Below are 27,183 nucleotides of genomic sequence, written 5' to 3' on the forward strand. Positions count from 1 at the left end.
CTGGTAGACTATGAATTAACTTTAAAAATTTAGCTGAGATCATTGGGAGTGGAGAAAGTAAGGATGGGAAGATGAAAGAAATGAGGAAAAGAATCTCAGGCAGAGATATTAGGATTTATCAAAGTCTTAGAATAGGAAGAATCTCTAACAAAAGATGACCAGTGTGGCTGGCATGCAGAAAGCAAGGACAATGAGGAAGGAGTAAAGAATGGAAGAGGAGGAGGAGATGATACTGAGGGGTTATTGGACCATGTCAGAGCTTCAGTCATACTAAGAATTTCCAGCTTTAAGTGCAATGGGTAAGCACTGAAGGATACTATTCCTCTTTCAAATACCTCTTTATCAAGTCAAAAGGTTAACACTTAAAGATTTATTTCATTTAGCTCCTTTTCTTCTCATTAAGGGACTCGGGATTACGAAATTGAGTCAACTTTCCCCAAATGGAAGATTACAATTTCCTCAGCTCTCGGTGACAATTTCCTGAGGAGCCCAACAACTGCTAACATAGACAGTTAATCTAGCCCTTTAGATGAACTGAGAACTGTCAGCAAAAGTAAAAGGTACTAGCAAGCCTCTGCTGAAAGTTATGTACAAATAAAACAATCCCTGATGCAAACAGTTGCATTAAAATAAACTATGTGATCACAGACCTTAACACTGTTGACTGATCAATTCACAAACAAAAATTAATTCTTACTGTAAGCTTATCACTGTGATCTATGGGTTACAATCTTTATCTGCCATCCCAGCTGTTTGAAAAGCTGACAGATTTCAGGACCAGTATCAGAATTCCATGGACAGAGGAGCCTGGGAGGTTATAGTCCATGGGTCTCAAAGAGTCAGACACGACTGAGCAATTATCACATTTATGTTCTAGCTCTCACTCCTCCCAGTTTCTGGGTCATTACAGTGCTAATCTGAAGTATTTGTAGAACACAGAGGAAACTGGCCAATTCATACTGGAATTCTATAAATCAGCACATCAGAGGTCAGTAACCCAATTATCGAAGTTGAAGAAATCTCAGACATAATAGAAGAAGGAAGGACAGGAGAAGTTAAGGATGATTTTAAGATTTCCAACCAGACCTGGCTCTATGTTTCACATCACTCTTTTATCTTTACATTAAAAGTGGTCTCTGAAAACACAGTCCATCTATCTTCCCTCTCCATTTTCCTGAAAATACGTATTAAAGAAGTTTAGTAAAATGTTAAATGTACAATAGATATGCTGGGTATATGTGTGTTCACTGTAAAAAGTTTCCAATTCCATCAGTAAAGACTGATTATCAGAGGCTAGTGAACCAGCAATAAATCTTATCATTAACAAATACGACCAATCCACAGTCTTTCTAAATATTTCTCTAACCTATTGTTACTTACTTTTTGATCAGCATTGCTTAGAATACGCCCAAGCACAGATAAGAACACTGACTAAAGAACAACTTTACATTATATGTGTATCCTTCTACTTCCCTCTCTCCTTCCACAGTGACTAAATCTCTAGTTTTTAACAAGCACAGGAAATATGAATCAAAAAATCCTGAACCTTGTGAACCTTAATCTAGAAAGGAAAATGACTCCAAACTTCAAGACAGATTACAATTGTTTAAAGTACTGATTAATGATAGCATCTATTCTGTTAAAGATAATGTTGTACAATCTACATTCACTTATATACACACTTAATCCACAAGCACAAGCATGCAAACAAGTGGAGGAAGAGTAAAGCAGCAGAGTGGTACCAGATAAGACCTCTAGAGGAAAACACCACAAGCACAAAGCCTCAGAAATCTGAATTTTATTTTCCAGAAAAGAAAGCAGCATGGGATAGTTTGCAACAGGCCTCAATGAATAAAAAGATTAGCTTTATGACTCAGGTCACTCTCCATGTTGTGACCTAATATTCAATGTCTTCCAGGCTCAGGTCTCACTTTAATGTTCACATCATCTCGCATGTCTCTTCTTTACACCACTTTCCCTGAGGCTCACTCCTCAAATAAGCCTCAAAGATTTACCTCATCTCAGAAAGTTTATGATTTTTTAGTTTCTCTTATAAAACTAAGGAAATTTGTGTCTACTAGGAAGAAACAGACTTTTAAAAGGATTGAGCATCAGGCAATCAACTTTACCTGCAGAATCTTATTTTCTCACATGTGGACTGTAGACAACAGGACTTTGTCTCACAATGTACTGTGAAGATTAAGTTTAGCCTCCTGCACAGACCATTGGATAAAAATTATCATTATTCTATCATTTTCTCCCTATGAGCCTACTTCAGTACCAACAATATTTAATAGGTAAGTCAACTTAAAAAAATACTTTACTGAAGCAGCAGGTGAATAAGCTATTCATGTGTTACTGATTGACAGAATATTGCTGTTGACCCATACATATAAATTGTTGTTGTTTAATCGCTAAGTCGTGTCCAACTCTTTTGGGATCCCATGGACTGCAGCCTCCCAGGCCTCTCTCTCCATGGGATTTCCCAGGCAAGAATACTGGAGTGGGTTGCCATTTCCTTTCCAGGGGACCTTTCAAACCAAGTGATAGAACCTGTGTTTCCTGCATTGGCAGGCAGATTCTTTACCACTGAGTCACCAAGGAAACCCATAGATACAAATACTTTTAAGTAACTTTTTATGTTTATGTAACATAAACATAAGTAACTTTTTATGCCCTTTTATGTTTAACAATGATGCTACTAACTCTTCTGTGGCTATTGACAAAAAAAAACAAATGAGCTTCCCTTTGATTCTTCTGAATTTTGCTTTTATTTTAGTCCTAAAATATTACATAAATTTTCATCACCTTCATTTTCATCAACATTTCTGCATGGCTTCATGAAGGTAATTCTTTCCACTCCTTACCCTAAGCTAATAGTTGTATCACCTAAACACATGAATGAAAGCCAACTGAAACCACAGCATCCCTATTGTAATAGCTCTGGTTTTCACCCAATTTTCCTTGGTTAGAGGCCTTTCCAAATGTTCATCTACATGAAAATTTGAAACTTCATATATGCTAAGACATAAACAAAATAATTAAGAAGAGAAGTTGAAAAACTGTTAACAGCATGATTATTCATTCCATTGTGAAAGGAGAGGAAACAATTCATACTCTGGCAAACAGGAATAAAAAAGAAGGGAGAAACCAAAAGTCTTCAATACAAAAGTCGATGCCTTGATCTGCAATACACAGTAATAAGTGTGATTTCTATTGTCTCACTAGACGGCTATCATAATGTGGAACTTGCATAGGCTCCCTTAGTCAAAGGTATAAAACTCAAACTCAAGGCTCTAGTTCCTTTCACTGAAAAAAAAGAAAAAAAAAACAAAAACCAAAAGGGTGGGATTCAAAATAAAAACAACAGGAAGAAAACAGCATTCCAATAGCAAAAGACTATACAAAATATCACTAATCAAGGAATCCAATAAAAATCATGGTTAATCAACAGAACAACACCTATCAGCTGTTACCCAGCAGGTAATATTCAAGCCTACTTACTCATAGTAGCTAAAAGGAATTAAACATCTGAGAGAATTTTCTCAATTATTAAAACATATTAGTAATCAATGTACATAAGTGGAAAATTTCCTTGTTCACTCACCAAGCACCTTAAAAAGGTCTCTCTATAGGTAGTGCCACAGAATTATACAAATTTTCCCTAAAATTACATCACTAGGGTTGTAACGTATCATTTTAAAATTCTATAAAATAGTATAACACCAATAAAAACTTGTAAAGAAATAAAAGACACAGTTTAAATGTCATCTTCTTGGAGAAGCCTTTCCTGTTTTTCTAGAGCAAGGGTCTTCAAACTATCCCTAAACGTCAATTTCAGCTTGCTGCCTTACTGTAAATAAGGTTTTATAGGAAAGGTCATGCCCATTCATTTACATATTGGTTAAACCTGCCTATAGCATAACTTAAAACTTATATATTTGATCTTTGCCCTCACAAAGCTTTGAAAATCCTTGAAATTTCATGAGTGATAGGAATTTATTTTTCTATTCATGATTAGCTTCTTTTGATCATACCTCAAGTTATGCTAACAAGTGACTCGAGGTGGGCCTTTAGATAGTTTCAAGAGAGGGGATGTCCAATGAAAGACCAAGCATGTGATTAGAGGGTTGGAGACCGAATTCTGTCATGTGGCCATCATTAAATCAACCATCCTACATAATAAAGACTCCATACAAACTCCTGAACAATGAGGTTCAGGGGCTTTCTGGGTTAGTCAATGCACTGATGTGTTTCTGGGTACAGAGAGGACATGGAAGCTCTGTGTGCCCACTCCAATACCTTATCCTAACTCTCTTCCATCTGGCTGTTTCTGATTTGTATCCTTTACAGTAAAACTGCCAGTATGGTGCTCTCCTGGGTTCTGTAAGTCATTCTAGCAAATTAGTGACCCTAAGGGACTACTGTCAGCCAGGCCAAATTCAGGTAACCCCATTTGCAGCTGGCATCTGAAATGTAGGCATTCTTATGGGACTAAGCCCTTAACCTGGGGTTTGTGTTAACTCCAGGTTGTGTCAGAACTGCACTAAAGTCTGCCAGAAAATTAGTGTTGGAAAATTATGTATTTTCATTTAAATACTGGTTATGACTGCATTCCCATTACAACTACAGAACTGAGTAGTTGTGATAGACACCATATGGCCTACAAAGCCTAACATACTTGCATCTTTATAGAAAAAGCTTACCTACCCCTAGATGGTTTCTCACGACCTCCTCTTTCAACATTTTTGGTCCATATCACTAACACATCACCTACTCCATTTGTATATTTACATGTATATATACAGTTGATTCTTGAACTGCATGAGTTTAAACTATGCAGGTCTAATTCTATGTGGGTATTTTTCAATAAATACTATACAGAACTACAGGATCTGTAGTTGGCTGAATCTCCAGATGTGGAACTATGGGCATGGAGGACTAACTGTACAGTTATATGCAAGTTTTGAGTGCTTGGCACTTGTACACCCCTAATCCTCACATTGTTCAAGGGTCAACCTTGTTCTGTTTACCTATCTCCCCTTGGAGATTACTACTTATAAACAAAAACCAGTTTCATTAACCATTCTACCTTTAGAACCAACTTCCTGGCATATGGTTGACTAAAGTTTAATAAAAATATCTATTTCAAAAACAAGCTTCTTACAGTATGTTTCTATCCTAGTGCATCTTATCTTCAACTGTAATAAACAATTCTATGTTCTGGCTCTAAAAAAAAGAAAAAGAAAAGAAGTACTATTTAAAATCACAGAGTAATAGCATGTTAAACCTTGAAAGGTCCACATGTTATCATCTAACGTAATCCTCATTTTCAGTCAAGCAAAGTAAGGTCTATGACACGTAAACAACGCTCCCAACTAATTAGTAACACAGACAAGATTAGGATCCAAGTCCAAAATCAGTACCTTTTCATTAACAGCAGTGAACCTTTCTAACACCACAAACAAAAAATAACACAAAACTAAGTTTTGTTCACTGGAAAAGTACCTTTAATTCAAGCTATTCAGAGTACCAGCCAATGAGAAGTCAACTGAATCAAAAATGCATTTACACACTGCTTCCCTCATCAAGAAAGTCTTTAAAAAAACAATTAAAAAGTTATTATGGGGGGGAAAGGAAGCATTTGAAATAAACAGTGTGCTTACTGACAAAATCATGTCTATTCTGTCACAAGCTCTGTATCTCATTTTATACCACAGACATTTTCACAAATATGTAAACCTGATCTGTGGCCCACATTTTGAATTGTTTTTGTTTAATTGTTAAGCCGTGTCCAACTCTGCTACCCCATGGCCTGTAGTCTACCAGGCTCCTCTGTCTATGGGATTTTCCAGGCAAGAACACTGGAGTGAGTTGCCATTTCCTTCTTCAGGGGATCTTCCTGGGATAGAATCTGAGTCTTCTGCAGTGGCAGGGAGATTGTTTACCACTGAACCACCAGGGAGACCACCACACTTTGAATACCATGTGCTAAATGAACATACTGTACAGTAGGAGAAATTTAATAATACAATGATCTGTCATATATATAATTCACATCCACAGTTCCCACACAAGAAGAATACAAGAGAAAAGAACATTTTTTCAAAAAAAAATCTTTTCAGATATATTATATATGAATATACATATATAAAGTACATACAGTGGGATATATAGACCTAGACATTGATAGACACATAGACTCAAAGAACAAGAAAGAGAAAGACGGTCAGAGAGCTGAAATACTTGCTTCAAGGTCACAAAGCCAAGGCAGAGCCAGAATTTGAATTCAGATCAGTCTTATCCCAAAAGTCAAGCTCTTTACAGAAAACCAGGATACCAAGTGGAGAAGGCAATGGCACCCCACTCCAGTACTCTTGCCTGGAAAATCCATGGACGGAGGAGCCTGGTAGGCTGTACTCCATGGGGTCGCTAAGAGTCAGACAAGACTGAGTGACTTCACTTTCACTTTTCACTTTCATGCACTGGAGAAGGAAATGGCAACCCATTCCAGTGTTCTTGCCTGGAGAATCCCAGGGATGGGGGAGCCTGGTGGACTGCCGTCTATGTGGTCGCACAGAGTCGGACACGACTGAAGCAATTTAGCAGCAGCAGCAGCAGGATACCAAGACTGGTTTGACTCAAATAGTATTTACACAGTAATTTACAAATCTAAACACAGAGAGTCAGATATAGTAGTTTAGTTATAAAAGTCCTAAAAGAAGCAGGTACAAGATGGAGCAAGAAGCAGCATCCACAAATAACACACTTGACCACTGAACAAGCTGTCCTCTCTGACCAATCCTGTTGTTCAAAGAGTAAGATAACACTGGTCTCTCTAATCAGATCAACTTACATGGAATGAACATATTGCTTTGCTCATGTCTCTATTGCCAAAACGTCTTGCTCCACATTGCCCAAAGTTCTCAGCTACAAATACACAGTTTCACTTTTCCCAAGTCCTAAATGGTGACAGGAATGTCTATGTCATCGAGTTCTTATACTAAAGGAGAACACTGTATTTCTTTTATTCTAAGGAATATTTTTCACATTTTAACATTTCTGAAATCAACATATAACTCATAACTGATACATACATTTAACGTAGCTGTGTTTCTTCATTCCCCATCAAGACGTGTTATTAAATCAGTCAACAATCTAGCAGCATAGCTAACAAAAATGGTTTTTAGTCCCCAACTCATGTCCAACTCTTTGCAACCCATAGACTGCAGCCTACCAGGCTACTCTATTATTTTTATTATACTTGTACAAACAAAAACCAGATGAACCTGGTTTGCTTTGGAAACGGCTACATTATAGAACTTTTCTTTATATACTTATATACAAATATACACGTTTAATGCATTGTTTTTTCTTCTCCCTACCCTTTGTTGACCTTGACCTTGACTTTGCCAATTGAAGTTTTGCCATGCAGTTTTGCAAACGATATTACATTTCAAGAATGTGACTCCTAAGGGTGTTGGGAGATTGATGTATATAGAAGGCACTAATGGAACACAAAAATGGAATTGCTTAACTGCCTCAAAAGTTAGAGAAGGATCTGCAGTAGAGATAAAAGCCTAAGCTAAGTCCAAAAAGATAGGCAGAAATCTGCCAGAAAAAAAGTACTCCTAGAACGATGTTAACTACTTTATAATATGCCGATTTAAATTTCCAGATCTGGAATGTCCTTAACTCCACTCTGTTTACTCAGCAAATGCCTGCTCCCCTTGAAGCCAATTTCAAGAGAAGCCTCCACTTGAAGTCTTTCCTGACTCCTGCAAATAGTTCATCACTTCCTCCTCTCTGATACTGTATTCTAATACATACTTCTACTCAAGGTCACAAGAGAAAAACAAAAGCAGAGCCAGAATCTGAATTCAGATTAGCTACACCACAAAGGTCTGATCACATAGTTGTTTTGTTTTCTTTTTCTTATTTATACAGTGGTCCCTTTTTCTAGAATTTGAAGTCCTTAAAGAAACAAATCATCTTTCCAGTCTCACTCTGTCCCTAGGTTTGATTATAGTATCCCTAAGTAACTAGAAATAAAAGTATGTTTAAATTAACGTCCCTCTCATCTCCATCAAGTATGATTATTATTGCTATTATTAAAGTAAATATCTCAATCTTCTACAAACACTGCAGCAGATATAAAATTCTAATTAACTAAAGGAAAGAGTTAATTATTTTAGTCCACTGTTTGGACTAGGGGTGACACCAGTACACATGCAATGCCTTTGAATGCACAGATGAAGGCGGAAGAGAATAAAAGTACGAGGGAGACAGAGGGGAAAAGCTGAAGAAAGGATAAAATGATTCCAAGTAAGAGAATATGGGCACTGCAAAAGGAAAACATCGTAACTCCTCTGTGCCTAGGTTTCCATATCTGAAATCAAGATAATCTTTGAAATCTTAGCAAGATAAGCACTAGCATTACAGAACTTTAGTATTTTAGTATTCAGTTATGTCTTGTTTAAAATATGGTATTCCTGATAATTAATAGTGAAATTAGCAACCTAAATACAATAGAGACCTCTTATCGTGATAAATAAACCTCCATGAAGTGTGTGTGTGTGTGTGCGCGTGTGTGTGTGTGTGTGTGTGTGTGTGTGTGTGTGTGTGTGTGTGTATATATATATATATATATATAATCTGCTCTCCAAAGAAAGGTAAGGTTACTTCTGATTTATGGTTTTGGTAAACAAGGCATACATGCATTTCCAGAAAGTATATTTTCATATAAATTTTTAATAGTTAACTTACAAAAACCAGTTGTTTAATTCATTAAGAAACTATCCAGCAAATTTTATGAGCAAAACATGTTAGAAATAACTTCGTCCAACTCTTTTAAAGCAACTAGATTTTATTCTGCTTCAACTCTGTAGCAGTATCTACAACTTGCCTTCCAAAGTATTTGCTGACAATAAAATGCATTTTAATTTGTTGCAATATTGATTTCCATGAATTATTTAGGCAACTTTTACCAGGGCAGGGAGAACAAGTTTTTCCCTAGTGACTTGCGGTTTTTAAATTGTTGCTATTAAGTCAATGCATTAGTTAGGTTGAGGTTTACTGACATGTAACAGGAAAACCCACAATATGAGTGTCTCAGACAATATAAATATTATGTATAGGTCTGTATGTCTAAGTATATTCAGTATATGAATACATAGTATATACACACTACACACACATGCATAGGCATACATATTTCTCTTAAAAGAGAGAGCATGCTAGAGTATCTAGTAGTTTCTTCCTATACTCCCAACAGTTCATCAACTTTTGAGATGTCCCCTACAAATCAATGCTGTAACTCAGTGCCAATAAAAATATAAAGCAAGCCATGTAATTTAAAATTTTCTATTAGCTACATTAAAAGAAAAATAGAAAATAGGCAAATTTTTATTTTATTTAACACAATGTATCTAAAGCATGATTTCAGCATGTAATAAATATTTTTAAATTATTAATGACAGATTTTACATTTTCTATACCAGCTCTTCAAAATCAAGAGCACATTTTATGCTTATGGAACACTGCAAGTGCTCACTTAGCCACATGTGACTGGTAGCTACCATATGATTGCACAGCCCTACACAGATCAGGTCATCTTCCAAAACTCAACTCAAACATCATCACTTTCATGAAGTCCTCCCTTGATTCCCTTGGCACATTTCTCCCTTCAGTGTCACCACCTATTCGCTAACTTACTTCTATCACAGAATTTACACTTTGATTGCCTGCATTTTTCACTCCCTACAGTGCTATAAATTCCACGGTGGGGACTGTGGTCATGATCACTATATCCTCAGACCTTAGAATCACACACGGTGTAAGTATTCAAAAAGTATCTGTGAAATAAAGTGGTTAGTTATGTGGTCAGGTATGGCATTAAAATGAAAATACATTATTTCTTTTATATACAAAGATAATAAATTTGAGCTCTAAGATACAGAATGCATTATAACAGTGATCTAAAACCCCAAGCACTATTTCACCAGAAAAATCTCTCTTGTAAATGTCTATTTCCCATATTTTCTAAGCAGGGCATCTTCAATTTATTTCAGAGTATGGCGGCATAATTTTTCAATGTAATTGGGTGCAGCTGTCATTCTGAATGACAGTTTGTCATGCAGTAACTAAAATACATTAGTTTACCTTTCAGTGTATAGATCACTAATAAGTTTAAACATTATTTTAGAATAAAAAAGCACAGGACAATGAAAAAAACAGTAAATCTGACTAAAATCTATTTGCTCAACATACTTCCTATCAAAGTATCTAAATGAGTATGTTCACATAGAAAAATGCTTCTTCGTAGCTACACCACCCACCCCTAAAATAAGGCAGTCATCCTAAAAAATGAGTATTTTTGATCCTAAAGCCCAGGATGAAAAAATGCTAAAGGTTCAAAACAACTCCAAGACCACTCAGGCTGTCTTGCTGAACTGTGACCAATTAATGTAGTCAGTCCCTAGGTGGTACTAATGAGACCAAAATAATGGGTTACATTTCCATTTGAATCTAAACTTAGTATATAGTCAGTGGTTGAAAGACTGCACCTACAGTCCCACCCAATTAAGGTCTGCTGTCTGCCATACGGATAACAGCAAAGAAACAAGCAGATTAACAGATTAACACGCAAAAATAAAGGAAAACATAAAATTGACACCTTAGCATATTTTATTAATAGGCTCAGAAACTCCAAAGAAACGAAAATGTGAAAGTCACACTTTGATAAACATTAATCATTAAATCTCAACTCTTAAAAATCATGAAAATATACAACTTTATAAACAGCTGGAGTATTATTATATATAACATTACTTGACTTAGTGTCTGACAATTTTTTCTTGAACATTCTTTCAATTTTGTAATGTTGGTAATGGAAAAACTATAATTTGATTTGCAGAAGGGAAAAACCACTGTCCTTAATGGGGTGGGAGGGAACAGGATTTCCTTACAGAGGAAGAAGTTTAACAAAACAGTACTAATACTAAACCAGTTAAGCAAAACAGCTTATTCATGGTGATCCTGATACTGAACTGTATCAGGAGCACTTGAATTTTCTTCTAGATTTTAGAAAACCATTAACTGTACTTTGATAAAATGTTAAGAATTCTGATTTTATAAGACTAAAAAAATTAAAAATAACTTTCAACACCCTCAGTTCTGTTCATCTCTTCACCTTTTCTCTTACTGATGAACCAAAAATGCCCACATAAACAGAACTCCTGAAATAACTCACTTAATTGGACTCTAATAAATTTTACCATTTCCCCTGGGCAAGCTTGAAAGGGCTTTAAAAAACATTAAGCCAATAAACACTCATGAAATTAAAAAAAAAGATGTGGGGCGGATTTCTACATGAAGAAATAAAGCTTATCTGACTGTAATTTGTAGTTAACATTAGGGGATACAACCATGGAAGGACTCCCTCATTCCCTCTGTGTGGAAAGCTTTTCCACTCCTGCCCTTTTTATCCTGGGAAACAGTTACTTGTCCTTCAAGATGCAATCCAAAGTGATCTAACCAATGATAACTTTCCAGACTCCTCCAGGCAAAGGCAGTGGAACCATTAATATTTCCAGAGCATTTTGTTAAAATCTCTATAGTATCACTTTTTGCCAATGGAATCTGTGTGTCTTTTCCTTCCTTTTCCTGTACTGAGTGTTGAGTTACTGAAAGCAGAGACTATAATTCCTTGTTATATTCCCAATGAGTATCTTGACTCTGGCAAAAGAATGCTAGGTTAGGATTACTCAGTAATTTATTTAATCATCATTTCAAATGTTCTGAGTGTGTAGGAGTATTTTTTTTTTAAAGTATGTGCCTTGATGAGAGTTGTAACCTCAAAATGGGCTGAGGCAAAGTGGAACTACAGGCACAAAGATAAAATTAAACAAGCAAACAGTGGATTGAGAATCTAGGTGATAATTAAAATTTGCTGAAAAGCTATGGGATCTGACCCATATTCTTTCTTCACCTATGCAAGTGACAGAGTCAGACTATTTACCAGATCTGAAGACTCTATGACTCTGTGTGTGTATATACACACATACACACATCCATCCTCCCCTATGACTCCACATATACGAGTGTGTGTGTCAGGTTATTCACCAGATTTGAAGACTCTATGACTCCACGCATGTGTATGTGTGTACACACATACACACATCCATCCTCCCTTCTCCTCAAAAAAAAAAAAAAAAAAAAAAAACTGGTATGTTAAAGCGAGAAGTAAACACAGAAATTTGGAAAACCAGAATAGCCTGGAAAGAAAAGATTCATATCCAAGCCAGAAGTGACAAAAACAAGCAAACTGTATCAAATGTGAAAAAAATCCTCATTCAGAGAAAGTTCACTAAGCAGCACAAAACTTCTAGATTTTATGTTAAGTACTCAGGATACCAAGGTGACAACGCTCTGATCTCAAGGGATTCAGAGTCCCTATGGCAGTCCAACAAGTGAAAACAAACAATTAAAATAGATCAGGCAATCCAAATTACTTTAAATCTGAATTACGTACAAAGTGTGATGGGAGAGCACAGGATGGGAGAAAGTGCTTTTAGGGGGAGATCAAAGAAGGCATTACTTAAGAGGGGGATAGAGTTAATTCTTGAAACATGAGCAGGAGTTCTTTAGACCAAAAAAAAAAAAAAAGACGACAGGATGACTTGAGAAATGCAGTGATTGTTTAGGAAGTAATAGTCAAGACAGTATAACAAAATAAACATTCTTCCCTGATGACTCATATTTAATAAGCTTTAAAAATAATTTAAATATTTAATTTAAATTCAAGGACTTTTAAAGGGTAATCAAGCTATAAAAAATCATTACAAGTCAAATAAAATAATTCTATGACATTTTATAATAAAATACTGCTGATATAATTAAAGTTGCAAGTACTTCTCCTCTCTTAAAATACCAGACTTAGTTTAACCCTGAAAGACAATGACTATTTTTATTTCATTGAAGAGTTTATATATTCCATGTCAAGATAATAAGATAATGCATATTATATGCTAAATATAGTGCTTGGCATGTAAAGATTCAATAAGTATCATTTATCACTGTCATCATCATTAAAGCACAACTTAGAACCTCTAGCTTTGAGTCTAATTTCTGCAACTAAACAGATCTGCAACCTTGAACAAGCCCCTTAATTTTTGTCATAGTTTAGTTATTATATTGGAGACGGTGATGGCACCCCACTCCAGTACTCTTGCCTGGAGAATCCCAGGGAAGGGGGAGCCCGGTGGGCTGCCGTCTATGGGGTCACACAGAGTCGGACCAGCAGCAGCAGTTATTATATTAAAGTATAGTTATTCGAATATATTTATTTGAAAGGGCTTTATTTCAAAGGGCTTGATAGAGGATTTTAAAAGCATGAGGTATGACATCAAACCCAATTTTATAAATGCCAATTCCCTTTCCCACACGTGAGAAGTTTTAAAATAACACTAAAAATACTTATGTGCCATTTTTAAATCAGCTGTAGCTTATTTCTCTTAGAAAATGGAAGTGGTTGCTAAAGAGGAAAATATCTAGACATTTACCCTTCCATAAAATTTTCTATTAATCAGTGAACTGAAAAAAGTGAATCATAATTATTGGAAATGGTATCACCTAGACTCTATTATAACTCCTTCTATAATTCATTCATCTGTTTTATCCAAGCAAACATGATTTATGCGGTGGTTCATCTGATTAACACTAAAACATAACACATTTACTTTTTCCATATAAAAATATCAATGCATACATTATTTCTTTTTCATAGTAGTATCTAAAATATCCACACTTTGCCTAGTGAAAAGTTGTACAAATGAAAGCTAGTTAACATTAATAATACTGTATAATCAGTTCCCCCAAACTCAAAAATTAAAAGTTCACAATGTAAGTCATTAGATCATTTTCTGTACATATCCATCAAATTGTCCTGCATTCATTTTATTTTCTGTGGACCGAGTCCTCTATGGGCAGCATTTTTTACCACAGAATCACCTCACTAAAGCTGGCTGGTCCCTCACCTTTCAGCACCATCTCTTCATGTAATGCAGTGCTTTGGGATAATTTCTAAGTAGCTATGTTTTGTTCAAATAATGCAGAAGACGATAGTCTTTGAATCTGAAGGCCTGAGTCTAAGCTATGGAAACTGATACCTGGACAACTGACTAATATTTCATATTTCCTGCAGTATTAGTTTCCACATTTGTAGAGAAGAAATTGCACCTGAAAAGGAAGTGCTTCTGAGGATGAGTTAACACAGCACAATTCTGTAAGTACCCTGTAATCAGTTAAGAGCTATTAAAAGATATACTTACACTAATATTATTTTCTAAAACAACCGATCACAAAATATTTTCTAGTCCCCCACCTTGCCTCAAGGTTTGCTACTGAAAAATTTTTCTAAATATTTAAGCTAATACTCCAAGAGGGAGGTATTATTTACCCAAGATCACCCTTCATGTCCTAGTACACATCCACAAGTGACATTCAGCTGTCAAGAAAGGAAGAGATAGCAGGGATTCTAGGCAAAGGAAGCTGTCTGTGTTTCTTTATCCTATTTGTTCCCCAGTTTTTCATTATGATAAAAACCCCAGACACTGTTAAAGACTATGCAGGATTCAGGATAAACTCCTCTATGTTTCATTAGGAGATCAGGATCTGTGGACACTTGAGATCCCTTCTCTGACAGGTTCACCAGCTCAGGTACTTCAAGTTAAAACAGAACTCAGTTTTAGTTAGATCATTATTTTCTTTCTATAATCAGATGATGATCAGACTCAGGATAATAAAAATAACAATAGTAAGTACTACACAAAGTTAACTTTGTACCAAGCACATTACACATATTAATTCATTTAATCTGTGCAACAATCTTTTGAGGTAACCCCTTCATACATAAGGAAACTGAGGTTAAGTAAACTTTTAATGGCAGTATATTTCACAACACAGACTTAAAATTACTTAACCTTTTCCCATTGTTGACCATATACTTACTGCAGATTTCTTTTTATATCATTAAATTTCATTTAACCCTCATACTTCTCAACAGGTAATTTTTCCTTAACCTAAAGAATGAATGATTGAGGAGACAAAAGAACTGTATACAGAAAATTATAAGATACTGATGAAAGAAATCAAAGATGACATAAACAGATGGAGAGATATTCCATGTTCCTGGGAAGGAAGAATCAATATTGTAAAAATGACTACACTACCAAATGCAATCTACAGATTCAATGTGATCCCTATCAAATTACCAATGGCATTTTTCACAGAACTAGAACAAAAGATTTCACAATTCATATGGAAACACAGAAGACACCGAATAACCAAAGCATTCCTGAGAAAGAAGAATGCAGCTGGAGGAATCTACCTTCCTGACTTCAGATTATACTACAAAGCTACAGTCATCAAGACAGTATGGTACTGGCACAAAAACAGAAATATAGACCAATGGAACAAGATAGAAAGCCCAGAAATAAACCCATGCACCTATGGGTACCTTATTTTTGGCAAAAGAGACAAGAATGTACAATGGGACAAAGCCTTTTAAATATATGGTGCTGGGAAAACTGGCCAGCTACATGTAAAAGAATGAAATTAGAACACTTCCTAACACCATACACAAAGATAAACTCAAAATGGATTAAAGACCTAAATGTAAGACCAGAAACTATAAAACTCTTAGAGGAAAACATGCAGAACACTTGATGACATAAATCAAAGCAAGATCCTCTATGATCCACCTCCTAGAGTAATGTAAATAAAAACAAAAGTACACAAGTGGGACTTGATTAAACTTAGCTTTTGCACAGGAAAGGAAACTATAAGCAAGGTGAAAAGACAACCCTCAGAACAGGAGAAAATAACAACAAATGAAACAACTCACAAAGGATTAATTTCCAAAATATACAAGCAGCTCATATAACTCAATATCAGAAAAACAAACAACCCAATCAAAAAGTGGGGTAAAGACCTAAACAGACATTTCTCCAAAGAAGACATACAGATGGCTAACAAACACATGAAAAGATGCTCAACAATGCTCATTATTAGAGAAATGCATATCAAAACTACAATGAGATATCACCTCACACTGGTCAGAATGGCCATCATCAAAAAGTCTACAAACAATAAATGCTGGAGGGGTATGGAGAAAAGGGAATGCTCTTGCACTGTTGGTGGGAATGTAAATTGATACAGCCACTATGGAAGACGGTATGGAGATTCCTTTAAAAACTAGGAATAAAACCACCATATGACCCAGCAATTCCACTCCCAGGCATGCACTCTGAGGAAACCAAAACTGAAAAAGAGACATGTATCCCACTGTTCACTGCAGCACTATATACAATAGCTACAACATGGAAGCAACTTAAATGTCCATTGACAGATGAATGGATAAAGAAATTATGGTACATACACATGATGGAATATTATTCAGCCATAAAATGGAAAGCATTTGAGTCAGTTCTAGTGAGGTGGATGAACCTAGAACCTATTTATACAGAGTGAAGTGAGTCAGAAAGAGAAAGATAAATATTGTATACTAATGCATATATACGGAATCTAGAAAAAATGGTACTGCAGAATTTATTTGCAGGCTAGCAATGGAGAAACAGACTTAAGAGAACAGATTTATGGACACGGGGAGAGGGGAAGAGAGGATGAGATGTACGGAAAGAGTAACATGGAAACTTATATCACCATATGTAAAATAGATAGCCAATGGGAATTTGCTGTATGTCTCAGGAAACCCAAACAGGGGCTCTGTATCAACATAGATGGGTGGGATGGGGAGGGAGATGGGAGGGAGGTTCAAGAGGGAGGGGATATATGTATACCTATGACTGATTCATGTTGAGGTTTGACAGAAAACAACAAAATCCCGTAATGCAATTATCCTTCAATTAAAAAATAAATTAATTTAAAAAGAATGAAGATTAATAAAAAGAACTTCTTAAATTTCTTGATGCATATCGGGAAAATTTCATTAAGAACAGCTGTAACATTTTACAGACGCTATAACATCATTTAAGATTATTTTAGCATGCTGATGAACACTGGTAGTTTTTTTTTTAATCATTCCTTTTTCATGGTATCTCAGTTTTACCTTATGTTCTTATTTAGTGAATTATTAAAATAATTTGCAATGTCTTTTTCTTGAAATTTATCAAGCCCTCTGCCAAGTTAATATTTCTCTTAAGATTTGCCTGATGATACCTAATACCTAAAGTTTTTTCTTTTAATTTTAATTCTAAGTATTAGTTAGAAATCACTGGGATGCAGCAAAGAGAAACCTGATTCAAAATAGCTTAAGCAAAACAAGAAATACATTAGTCTAATGCACTGAAAAGCTTGGTAATATAAGAGACTCGAAAGGCTTCACAGATATCATTAGTAATCTCTCTCTTGGTTCTTGAGGCCTGTATAATAGCCCCATCCTCAAGCATCCTCTGCCTTCATTGTAGCAGCATGCCAGTCAAGTCTAGACCTACATTCTAACATCTTAGCAACTCCAGTAATGAGCATCTTCTTTCTCCAGCATAAGGAAAGGAGTTACAAAGCCTTCGCAGATGTGCAAGTAGATATTTAACCATAATGTTATTGATGGGCCAAGTATAGTCTCTCTTTCTAGTCCAGGAAAGCCGAAAGGAGTCCAGGAAAAGCTCAAAGCATGCAAACCAAACATCAAGAAGAGAAGACTTCTCAAAGTAGTATCAAAAATTTAAAAGGAATGGATGCTAGGAAGTTAAAATCAATAGAAATCTGTAACATTCTATCCCTTGGATCTCCAACCACCTATACATTCATTTCTTTCCATATATATAACTTCTTAAATATCCATGTTTAACAATATTACTATCTTAACCATAACAGAAAATGTACCCATTACTTCATCATGGGTGGGAAGGCAGGACGGAAGACAAAGACAATGCCAAGTTACTGGATTCAACAAGTCTGAAATGTTCGTATTATGAATGTTATTCTAGAGCAGGTCCAAACATGAATTTTTTTGGTGGTACCTCACAATCTCACAATAGTATCTATATAACAAATGTATATCTATATAATAAATGTAACTATCCCCCATGTAATTAATACACAATGGTAAACGAAAAAATAAATAATCATAATGCCCACTTAGAAGAGTGGAAAATGTAAATATGGAGAAGATAATCAAGAGGACATGACCGTCAGCTGACCCATGAGCTGGATCTGGGCAATCCGGCTCCTCACCCCCTCCCCTGTCCTTTGAATGTACATTCTGTCTACTCTCCCCACAATGGGAAACAGCCTTGAGAGCAAGGTGGTATGGAAACCATCTGGATGGTACAAATGAGTGAACTCAGTTAAGGCCTCTGTAGTTTAAAGATTCTGGTAGGCAGGTGTGGAAACCATTCATCTTGTGGCTGCCAAAGACAAGCCTTACACATTCTCCTGCTTAATAAACCTGCCAGTGACCAATCTGGAGTGGTCTCCCTCTTTTCTTTGATATCTCCTTGCCCTCTGTGCAATATGGATCAGTTCACAAACCAACAGTGAACATATCATGGTTATTAATTCAAACCAACAGACCATATACTACTGGTCAGAGTAGCAAGAACTGCCTGTCGTAGCAATGGAGTCTCTTGGTCAACCAATCTGGATGCACCACCATCATCATGATGGGGATGCACCACCCCCTCAGAAGACCTCACTTGTCCCTTATCCTCTATGGCCTCAGATCTTCCTTCTAGCAGCTGTGCTGTTTTAGTAGCCTGCTTCCTCTTATTGAGGCTGAGAATTGCCTTAGAAGTAAAAAGAATACAAGACTTTGTTTACCAGGCTTGAGGTTACCCTGGAAATAGTGCCCCTAAAAGCTCAATAAACTTTTGGTCAATGTACTTCAGTCAACTGGTTGAACTAGCAACCAAAGCCAGAGATCTTGTCAAGATACCAAACTACCTTTTAAGTTTCATAGCAATACTGAATCTCATAGCAATAAGCCTTCACATTACTCACCCATTAAAACCCTCTGTTTAATGATTTTCCTTGAAGCGATGTGAAATAATATGCTGGAAGAGGAGGCACAGCTACCCTATCATTTGTTCCCTGGTTAGATCCTCTTTCAAAACTCTTTAGTTACTGGACTGTTACTTTGGTCAGCAGACTGGGACTATAATGGATGAGGTGCTTGAGAAAAGTTGTAAACCAGAACTTTGCCTGAGTTTAAACTCCCGTCTTTCCTCTTACTAATTTTAGCACAAGGTTAAAATAAAAAATCAGAATTTCCAACCTTCAAGATTCTTGATTTTCTGATTCTCTTAGATGGCAGCTACAAGCAGAAAAGGCCTCCTTACTTGGAAAGACAATCTGTTCTTCCCTCTCTTCTTCCAAGCACACCAGCTTGGACCGAAGAAAATTCCTTTCTTATGAGGCAAAAACTGGCCAAAACACTTGAGAATCCCTAAAGTTCCAGCCTCAGTAGCTCTACGGCCAAAGACAACCCAGGTAACAATCGAAAGAGCTGTTTCATAATTCCTTAAAAGGAATTGCTGGGGGAAAGCAGTCCTCACTGCCTTGCACTCCATTTCAACATTCAGGATCTGTTCCCACATTGTCCCACTTCCAGTTACTAATGTCTACGCTAGCAAGGAAATTTTTCAAGTGACAAAAATGCAATTTAAGCTGACTTGAAAGTAATAACAATAAAAAATAATAAACTTTACAAGAGAGACGTCAATGGTTAGAAGATGATCACCACAGACAAAGAACTCCAGGTGCTCAAGCAGCATCAAGATATAGGTCTCTGGGGACCTCACTGGTGGTCCAGTGGTTAAGAATCCACCTTCCAATGCAGGGGACAAAGGTCTGACCCCTGGCAGGCGAACTAAGATCCTACTTGCCTTGGGGTATCTAAGCCCAGGGCCCTGCAACCACTGAGCCTGCAGGTCACCACTAGAGAGAAACAAAGATCCTGGAAGCTGCAACTAAGGAAATAACTTTAAGGAAAGTGGGGTACTATTATTTAAAAGGAGAAATGTATGCAAGATAGACAAAAAAGAAATGTCCACTATACCTGACAAATAGTAACAATATTTTTAATTTCTATTCAATGCCATATATACACACATAATTTGCTTAAAATAACGTGTTCTTAGTTATGAGTGTATATATCTGACAATATATACCGAAAAACAATTAACAGATTCTTATTTATTCCAACACATCAGTTCAAAATAATATTTACTTATATAGTAATACCCTACATAGAAAACATTCATATATAGTCAACAAATATTTCTAATTGTAAGAACAGGAAATACATTAACTTTATATGAGTCATTTATTTCAAGATCTTGTTTCTGGACCCTACTGCTAAACAGAATTTCAGAAACTTGCCCTCTACTGCCTAATAATGGTGTCCTGTACATTCTCAAAATTCAGTTAACTTATCCAAGAGCCAGAAATACAAAATAAATAAATAAATTAAAGTATACATAACATAGCCTTCTGCCCTCACAGAGTTCACAGCATAGGCAATGAAACATGTATAATTAACTAGAGACTAAACACCACACACAAAACTAGAAAATGATGGTTATATCTTTGTATAATAAGGAGATATGCTGACACTGGACAAAATATCACAATTAGAGGCAATAAATGAAAAAAACCTATGAAACTGATGCAAACTACTATTAAAGTAAATAATAAAAAATGTGGACAACTGAATTTTACAATACTGCCACATCAGTGATCCAAAATGGAAGCTGAGTTTACTGGAATCAATAAATTTGACACTGTATTTGGAGAAGGTAGAGCAAAAGATGAGAACCTTGAGATACATTTAATTAACCACAAAGTATTTGCCAAAAACTGACTAGCAATATAAAGAATACTTATTTAAAATTACTATAACTTGATCACAAACACATAGAACACATGCTACTTAGTGGTTAGTTGTATTAATACAACAAAACTAACACTTTAAAAGAAAACCTCAGAACTCCTCAGGATATTGAAATTCCCAATATCTACATACACACTCAATTTAGTTTTCTATACCTAATAATAAGAATAAAATATAATTCAAATTAATGTGAAAGGACTTACATATGAACATAAAATGAAGAAAATTCTATTTTAATATAAATAAATGTGGTTCTGTTGATATTAAGGGCTTCCATGGCTCAACAATCTAACTACATATTTTTAAAAGAAATTTAGTTCAAAAGCAGAACACATCTTTTGTTCATGAAATTATAAATATCTTTAAAATATAAATTATTCTGATTATGAAGCTGCAGATGAAAAAAATTCTAAGGAAGAAAAGTCACTGTCACATTCAAGTACAGAAGGGAAAATCTTTTAAATTTCTTTTTAACAATAATACCACAATTCATATATCAAGAGTAGAGAGGAACTTAGCACATAAAATCCCCTCAAAGTATCTTGTTATACTTTTATTACAATATACAGTATATCACTTAGAATGTAAAAAAATTATCAAAGGAAATGTTTTCTACCATTAAAGATACACTAGTATATTGCATGATTTGTGAAAAAATCAAATGCTATAGATTTATACTACCTAAGACAGCAATTCCCAAAAATAAACCTATTGTGAATTAAGTAAACATTAATGTTGTATTTTATCTGCTCTAAAAATGTTTATATTAAAATCTATGATAAGATACTTTTATGGTATAAACAAAGAACATGTTATGTATACACAAAATTTACTTCAAGAAAGTAAAAACCATATATATATATATACACACACACACATATATAGTGTTTACAAAGTAAGCAATGGATTAAGTAGTATGCCTGTTTTATAATTGAAACAACCAACAAAATTCCTTTTCTATAGTTAAATGCTCTTATTCTGCCAGATTAAATAATACCTCCCAAAGCCAAACTTTGCTGATGATCAGTTTTTTCCATTGGTAAAGCTGTAATGCAAAATCCTTCACAATATATTCTCATTGTAATTTATGTACAAATTATACTTACTCATATCCCTGATCCGATCCATCTCATATTTGAATGTTTCAAGTGAACTATAATATCATCATACAAACACATTCATCTACAGTGGAATTACTCATTTTATTTCTCATTCCATTGGTGATTCTTCAACAAATTCCCATAATCCACCTAACAGTGGAAATGGATCTCTACCTCTGGCCAAAAAACGACCCAAACTTACAACCATGGCTGTATTAAACGAGTCTTAATATTTAAGTGTATACTTCAACTTTGCTCTGTAAAACTTTTAATTCTTTGGGTAAGGTATGTGAGAAACCTAAAAACCAAGTATTAGTAGTTTCATCATATAAAAAAAAGAATATACAGGAAAAAAATATTTTGACAAAGGTGGCTGAGACAGGGTTTTAAGGCAGGAATTGTTTTGAAGTTTCATTAGTTCTTCTTCCTTTCTTTTCTGTCATGAAAAGCATTGTGATACATATTCCACTATTCCCGACTACATTTTAATTTAATGTTTTAAATTAAGATCAAAAACAAAAAACTCATTTTAAGAGACATTAGAGGCTTCCAACCTTTAGCAGGTCACAGAGAGCCCTAAATTGATTTTACTGATATACTCATTAAGTAAACAGAATTAAGTTTGATGATTATTTTTAAACATATTGATTTCCAAATATTTTCTCAATCAACAAATTTTCACATGACACTTTCATCATGAGTATATGGGAAAAATAAAGCACTAAACCTTCCACTCAAGAAATATTACACTGCAAATGACTAATGTGCATTCCACAATCAATATACTTAACAACTTAATAGTAAATAGATGCTTTTGTCATTCTTTTCCTCAAAAGTTTCCATCAACTGTACTCTTTAAGTACGTACAAAGAAATTTTAAACCTGATTTTTAATGCCAAAAACCAATGCAGTTACATCTTAAGTGGATTTGGGGATGTACCATGTCAGTATTACCTTATTTCTGGTTACTCTAAGCTTACCAGTAAAGTTAATCTTTAATAATGTCTGCATACGGGGACTTCATGCCAGATTTTCAGTGCACTGAAGATAGTGAAAATTCTTTTTCACCTCAACAGATATATTTCACTTCCTTTCTTAACCTACTATATATCTATAGAACCCCATCTGTTAAGAACTGATCCAGCATACATTGGTACTGCTGCAGAGTCCAAACTGGTTACACATTCAAATCAGTTTCCAGCTTTTAACAGTCTCTATTGCCTCTTCTCACAGAAAAATGTATTAGGTAAGCATATGAATACTTCTTAAAATAACCTAAAATCACATCACCTAAGGTAAAAATGGTATTAGAAAACTGTTAAAAAAAAAAAAAACTTTAAATGTTTTCTTTTAAATTTACAGAAGAACAGTATCTGCTAACCTACTAACATATTTTGAGATTTCATCTCTTTAAAAAAGGCAAGTACTGACCTCCTATTGGCTGCTGGTTAAAATTAAAATGTCCAAGAAAACAGTACTTCTATTAGTGTTTTGAAAAGAATTTGGTTATACCAAGGAAGTGACAGTCCCCCAAACTTATACTGACTTTTTTGTGATTTGTTTGAAGGGTACACAGAAGTACAAAGAAATGTTTGGTACTTAAACAGTAATAAATACAACAAAGAAGAGTCAGATATTTTCCTATCTTTCACTTGACACCCAAGCAAGAAAAAAACAAAAAGAAAAAAAAAAAACCAACAGCTTTAACTTTTCTGTACATTTAAGAGGTACATATACCATAGACATTATCTAATCCCTGTCTCAGGGCACCGCTGCTGCAGCTATCTTTCAGCTTCCCAATAGATCAAATAAAAATAATTGCTTAGCTGAAAATTCTGACTGCATGGGTGTTATCAAATCTCCTTATAAGCATATTTTTATATTCCTGTGACTCCACATCAAATACAATAGTCAACTGATTGCTCCTGATTTAAGCCTTGCCTTCCAAAACCCAACCTGACATTTTGTCAAAGACTAAATATTGCAGAGGAAACTGTTTAAAAAGCTGTGCTGCAGCAAAAACTGCATTTAAAAGGCACTTAAAAAAAAAAGAACTAATCTTAAATGAACTAGTCTTATTACCCGAAATCTATGATTCTCCTCTGTTTAGTTCTTCCCCGTGTCTTTCCCTGACATCTTTTAGATTCTTAGCCTCTCCGTAGATAGATATCGCCAAACATTAAGTCATACACAGTTCTGCAGTAACTCTTTCTTATCATGTAAGAAACCAAAGCCTAGGACTGAATTTAACACCTTTCCTCTCGTCTTTAGGCACATGCCACGCTCTCTGAAGGCAACCATAGAAACCAACCTGTATGATTAGGTGTCCCCACATTTTAACACCTCACGTGCACAAAAAAAATGACTACGAGGTCAGTGTATTCAGGGCCGTATTACAAAGAAAGAAAGGCTACCTAAAAAGAGATGCGGGCAGGGGGAGGGGGGGTGGGGAGGGGGGGCCTGGGGAGGAGAAACAGCCACAACACTCTCCAGCACAGTCTGGGAATATATTTAAAGGCAGATGCAAAACTGCATCATTTTCCTCCTCGTTCGAAAACATCACAACCCAGCTGCTCAAGTTGGAGCTAACGTGCTTCTCACGTTTCAGGAGCACCGGGGAATTTAGGCTCCAGGGGCAAGGCTTCCATCCTCCGAGAGCCACCGCACCGACAGTTATGAGTGTGGCAGGAAGGACCCCAGAGAAAAGGAGGCCCTCCTCTCCCCGTGACCATAAACTCTCAAGAAGACCCAAACCCTGCACGGCCAGGGACGACTGACGACTCGCAGTCATGAGAAGTGATCCTAGGCGGTGCTAAGTTGGGCACTGCGCTCAGGTGGCAGGAGAGGACCGGAGAAGAGAACGGCGAGGTGGCGTGGCTCTGGCAGCGCGCAGGCAGCTCACCCGCTGGGCGATACCCGCTGGACGATCTGTGCTCGCGGGGACGCGCTGCTTGTGGGACCCGGGGAGGGGGGTGCAGGGGTGGAAGCCAGCGCCGGGGGAGGGGGGCAGGCCGTGGGGGGGGGGGGGGGGGCTGGGAGGCAGATGGCGAGCACGCCTTTCCCCTTACCAGGTTGAGCACCGTCTCCACGATGTCCCTGTTGCTGACCTCTCCGACCTGTATGAGTCCAATCAACACTGCGAATTTCATCCGGATGTTGCGGATCGGCACCGAAGGGTTAATCATCCCCGCGGGCAGCACCACCGAGCCGGAGCCGGACGCCCCCCTCAACTCCCCCATCCCGCTGCCCCCGCTGCCACCGCCGCCGCTGCCCCCGCCGCCTCCGCCACCGCTGGCCCCGACGGCGATGAGCCCCACGGGCTGAGGCTCGAGCCCCGGGCCCGGGCCCGGCTTCTCGCTCGCCATTTGCCCCCCTCCTGACGAGAAGGGAAGAGCCGAGGCGCCGCCGCCGCCGGTACCGTTATACCTGCCTCGGCCCCCGCCCCCCGGCCGTCGCCTCGGAGCCCCAGCATCCACCAGCGCCGCGGCGCCGGGCCCGCTCCCCGCCTGCGCCTCGACCCGGCCCGCTCCGACGCCCTCCCAGGCGGAGGCGGTGGGTTATTCTCAGGCTTATTCCCGGCGGTGGCGGCGCCGCTAACCGCTGCCCGGCGAGCGGCAGTGCCCGCCCAGCAGCTGTGCCGCTGCCGCCGCCGCTGCCTCCTCACGCTCCCCCTCCCAGTCGGTCCGGCCCGGCCCGCCCCCCGCGGAGATGCTGCCGCCGTTCGGAATAACCCTGGGGCGCGAGCAGCTGCCCGAGGCGCTGGCCGGCGCTGAAGCTCAGAGCTGTGACTGCCGCCGCTGCCGCCGCTGCTACAGGCGCCACTGTTGTTGTGAAGCCCCGACGCCGCCGCTCACTCCGCCATGTTGCCGCCCCCTGCCTGCGGTAGCGGCCACCGCGCCTGCGCAGAGCCTCCGGGGGGCGGAGCCCTCGTGCACCCCCTCTTTCGCCCTGCCCTCCTTCCCCTTCCACCCACCCAGCCCGACACCCCTCGTCCCTCCCCCAACCGCCCTGAACGGATAGACAGGTGAGCAGGTGCATGGGGACCGCTGCCAGACACTGGGGCGAGCTGGCAGAGGCGGGGCGGGTGGTGGTTTCCACAGAGTTTTTCCCTTGAGGGTGGACTCTCCCTGTGGGGAAGGACACCCGAGTGTGTGTCTCGCCTTCGCTGCCACCTCCTTATTCCCTTGCTATCCTCTTGCTAGGAAGGAGGTTCGTCATCTTCGTCGTCGCATCCAGCAGCTGCTACAGCCAGTGCCACGTGCCTTGTAAGGTAGGGGAGTGGCAGACGACCTCTTTCTGCCCCCTCAGGCCCTTCCCTCAGTCCTGTCCGCCTGCCCGCCTTGGAATTGCCCAGTGAAAAAAAGTGGCTGGCAAAGCAGAAACGAACGCACTGTGGGGAATAATCCTGCATTGTCGGGGGAAGGATACAGATGGAGTATAATGGGTCTTTTTCTACAGCCATCAAAGAGGCTGACACCTGCACACACAGGCACGACTTAAAATAGAACTTGTCAAACAGTGATCCTCTCTGGATGGAGCTCTGAACAACAAACAGTTCTTGAACTCACCTCCCAGACTAAAAAGGCTGCACCGTGTGGCACTGTGGGGTAGTAGGTGGTGGGAGCGACAAATCCCACATTTAAAAAATCCTTAACGATCCTCAGGTATGATGCCAACTAATGATGTGCCCCTTTTTGTTAGGCATGTACAGTTCAGAGGATTTGAGAATTATCTTAAAATATAAGTAATTCTCTGCCAGCCTTAATTTGTGGTTAAAGTAATGGATTTCTGTGTCTTCACGTATAGAGAATGAAAACAAAAAATAGTTTTACTTTTGAAAATTAAAATGTACACAACAGTCTTGCCGCTCGTGTCGAATTAAAACTAAATAGGCAGGACTAGTGTTTATCTTGAAATGAAGGATGTATTTTTTTTTAATATTTCATGAGGTATACCCTTTTCAATAGAAATATATTGTCAGATACCAGAACTTAGGTATCTTGAGGTATATTCAAATCATTTTAGCTATTAGGTATCTTGAGGTATATTCAAATCATTTTAACTGTCATCTCAATTGAAAATAGTCGATATACAAATCTGTCATAATCTGATTTGTTAGTGCTCATGTTTAATTGGATTGGCTAGTCAAGTTAACTCCTGGGATATTGGGAT

The 27,183-nt window shown here is 37.6% G+C and overlaps 1 protein-coding gene across 1 annotated transcript in view; it reads right to left on the reverse strand.

Moving 5' to 3' along the window:
• Positions 1–25,376, reverse strand: part of NBEA (neurobeachin) — a 667,766-nt gene extending 642,390 nt beyond the window's left edge. Inside the window, exon 1 of the mRNA XM_052650319.1 lies at positions 25,080–25,376. Within this exon, the coding sequence (XP_052506279.1) occupies positions 25,080–25,376 (297 nt within the window). The remainder of the gene's footprint in view (positions 1–25,079) is intronic.
• Between the last annotated feature and the right edge of the window lie 1,807 nt (positions 25,377–27,183).

This window comes from Budorcas taxicolor, chromosome 12 (genome assembly GCF_023091745.1).
Source record: "Budorcas taxicolor isolate Tak-1 chromosome 12, Takin1.1, whole genome shotgun sequence".
Taxonomy (NCBI): Eukaryota; Metazoa; Chordata; class Mammalia; order Artiodactyla; family Bovidae; genus Budorcas; species Budorcas taxicolor.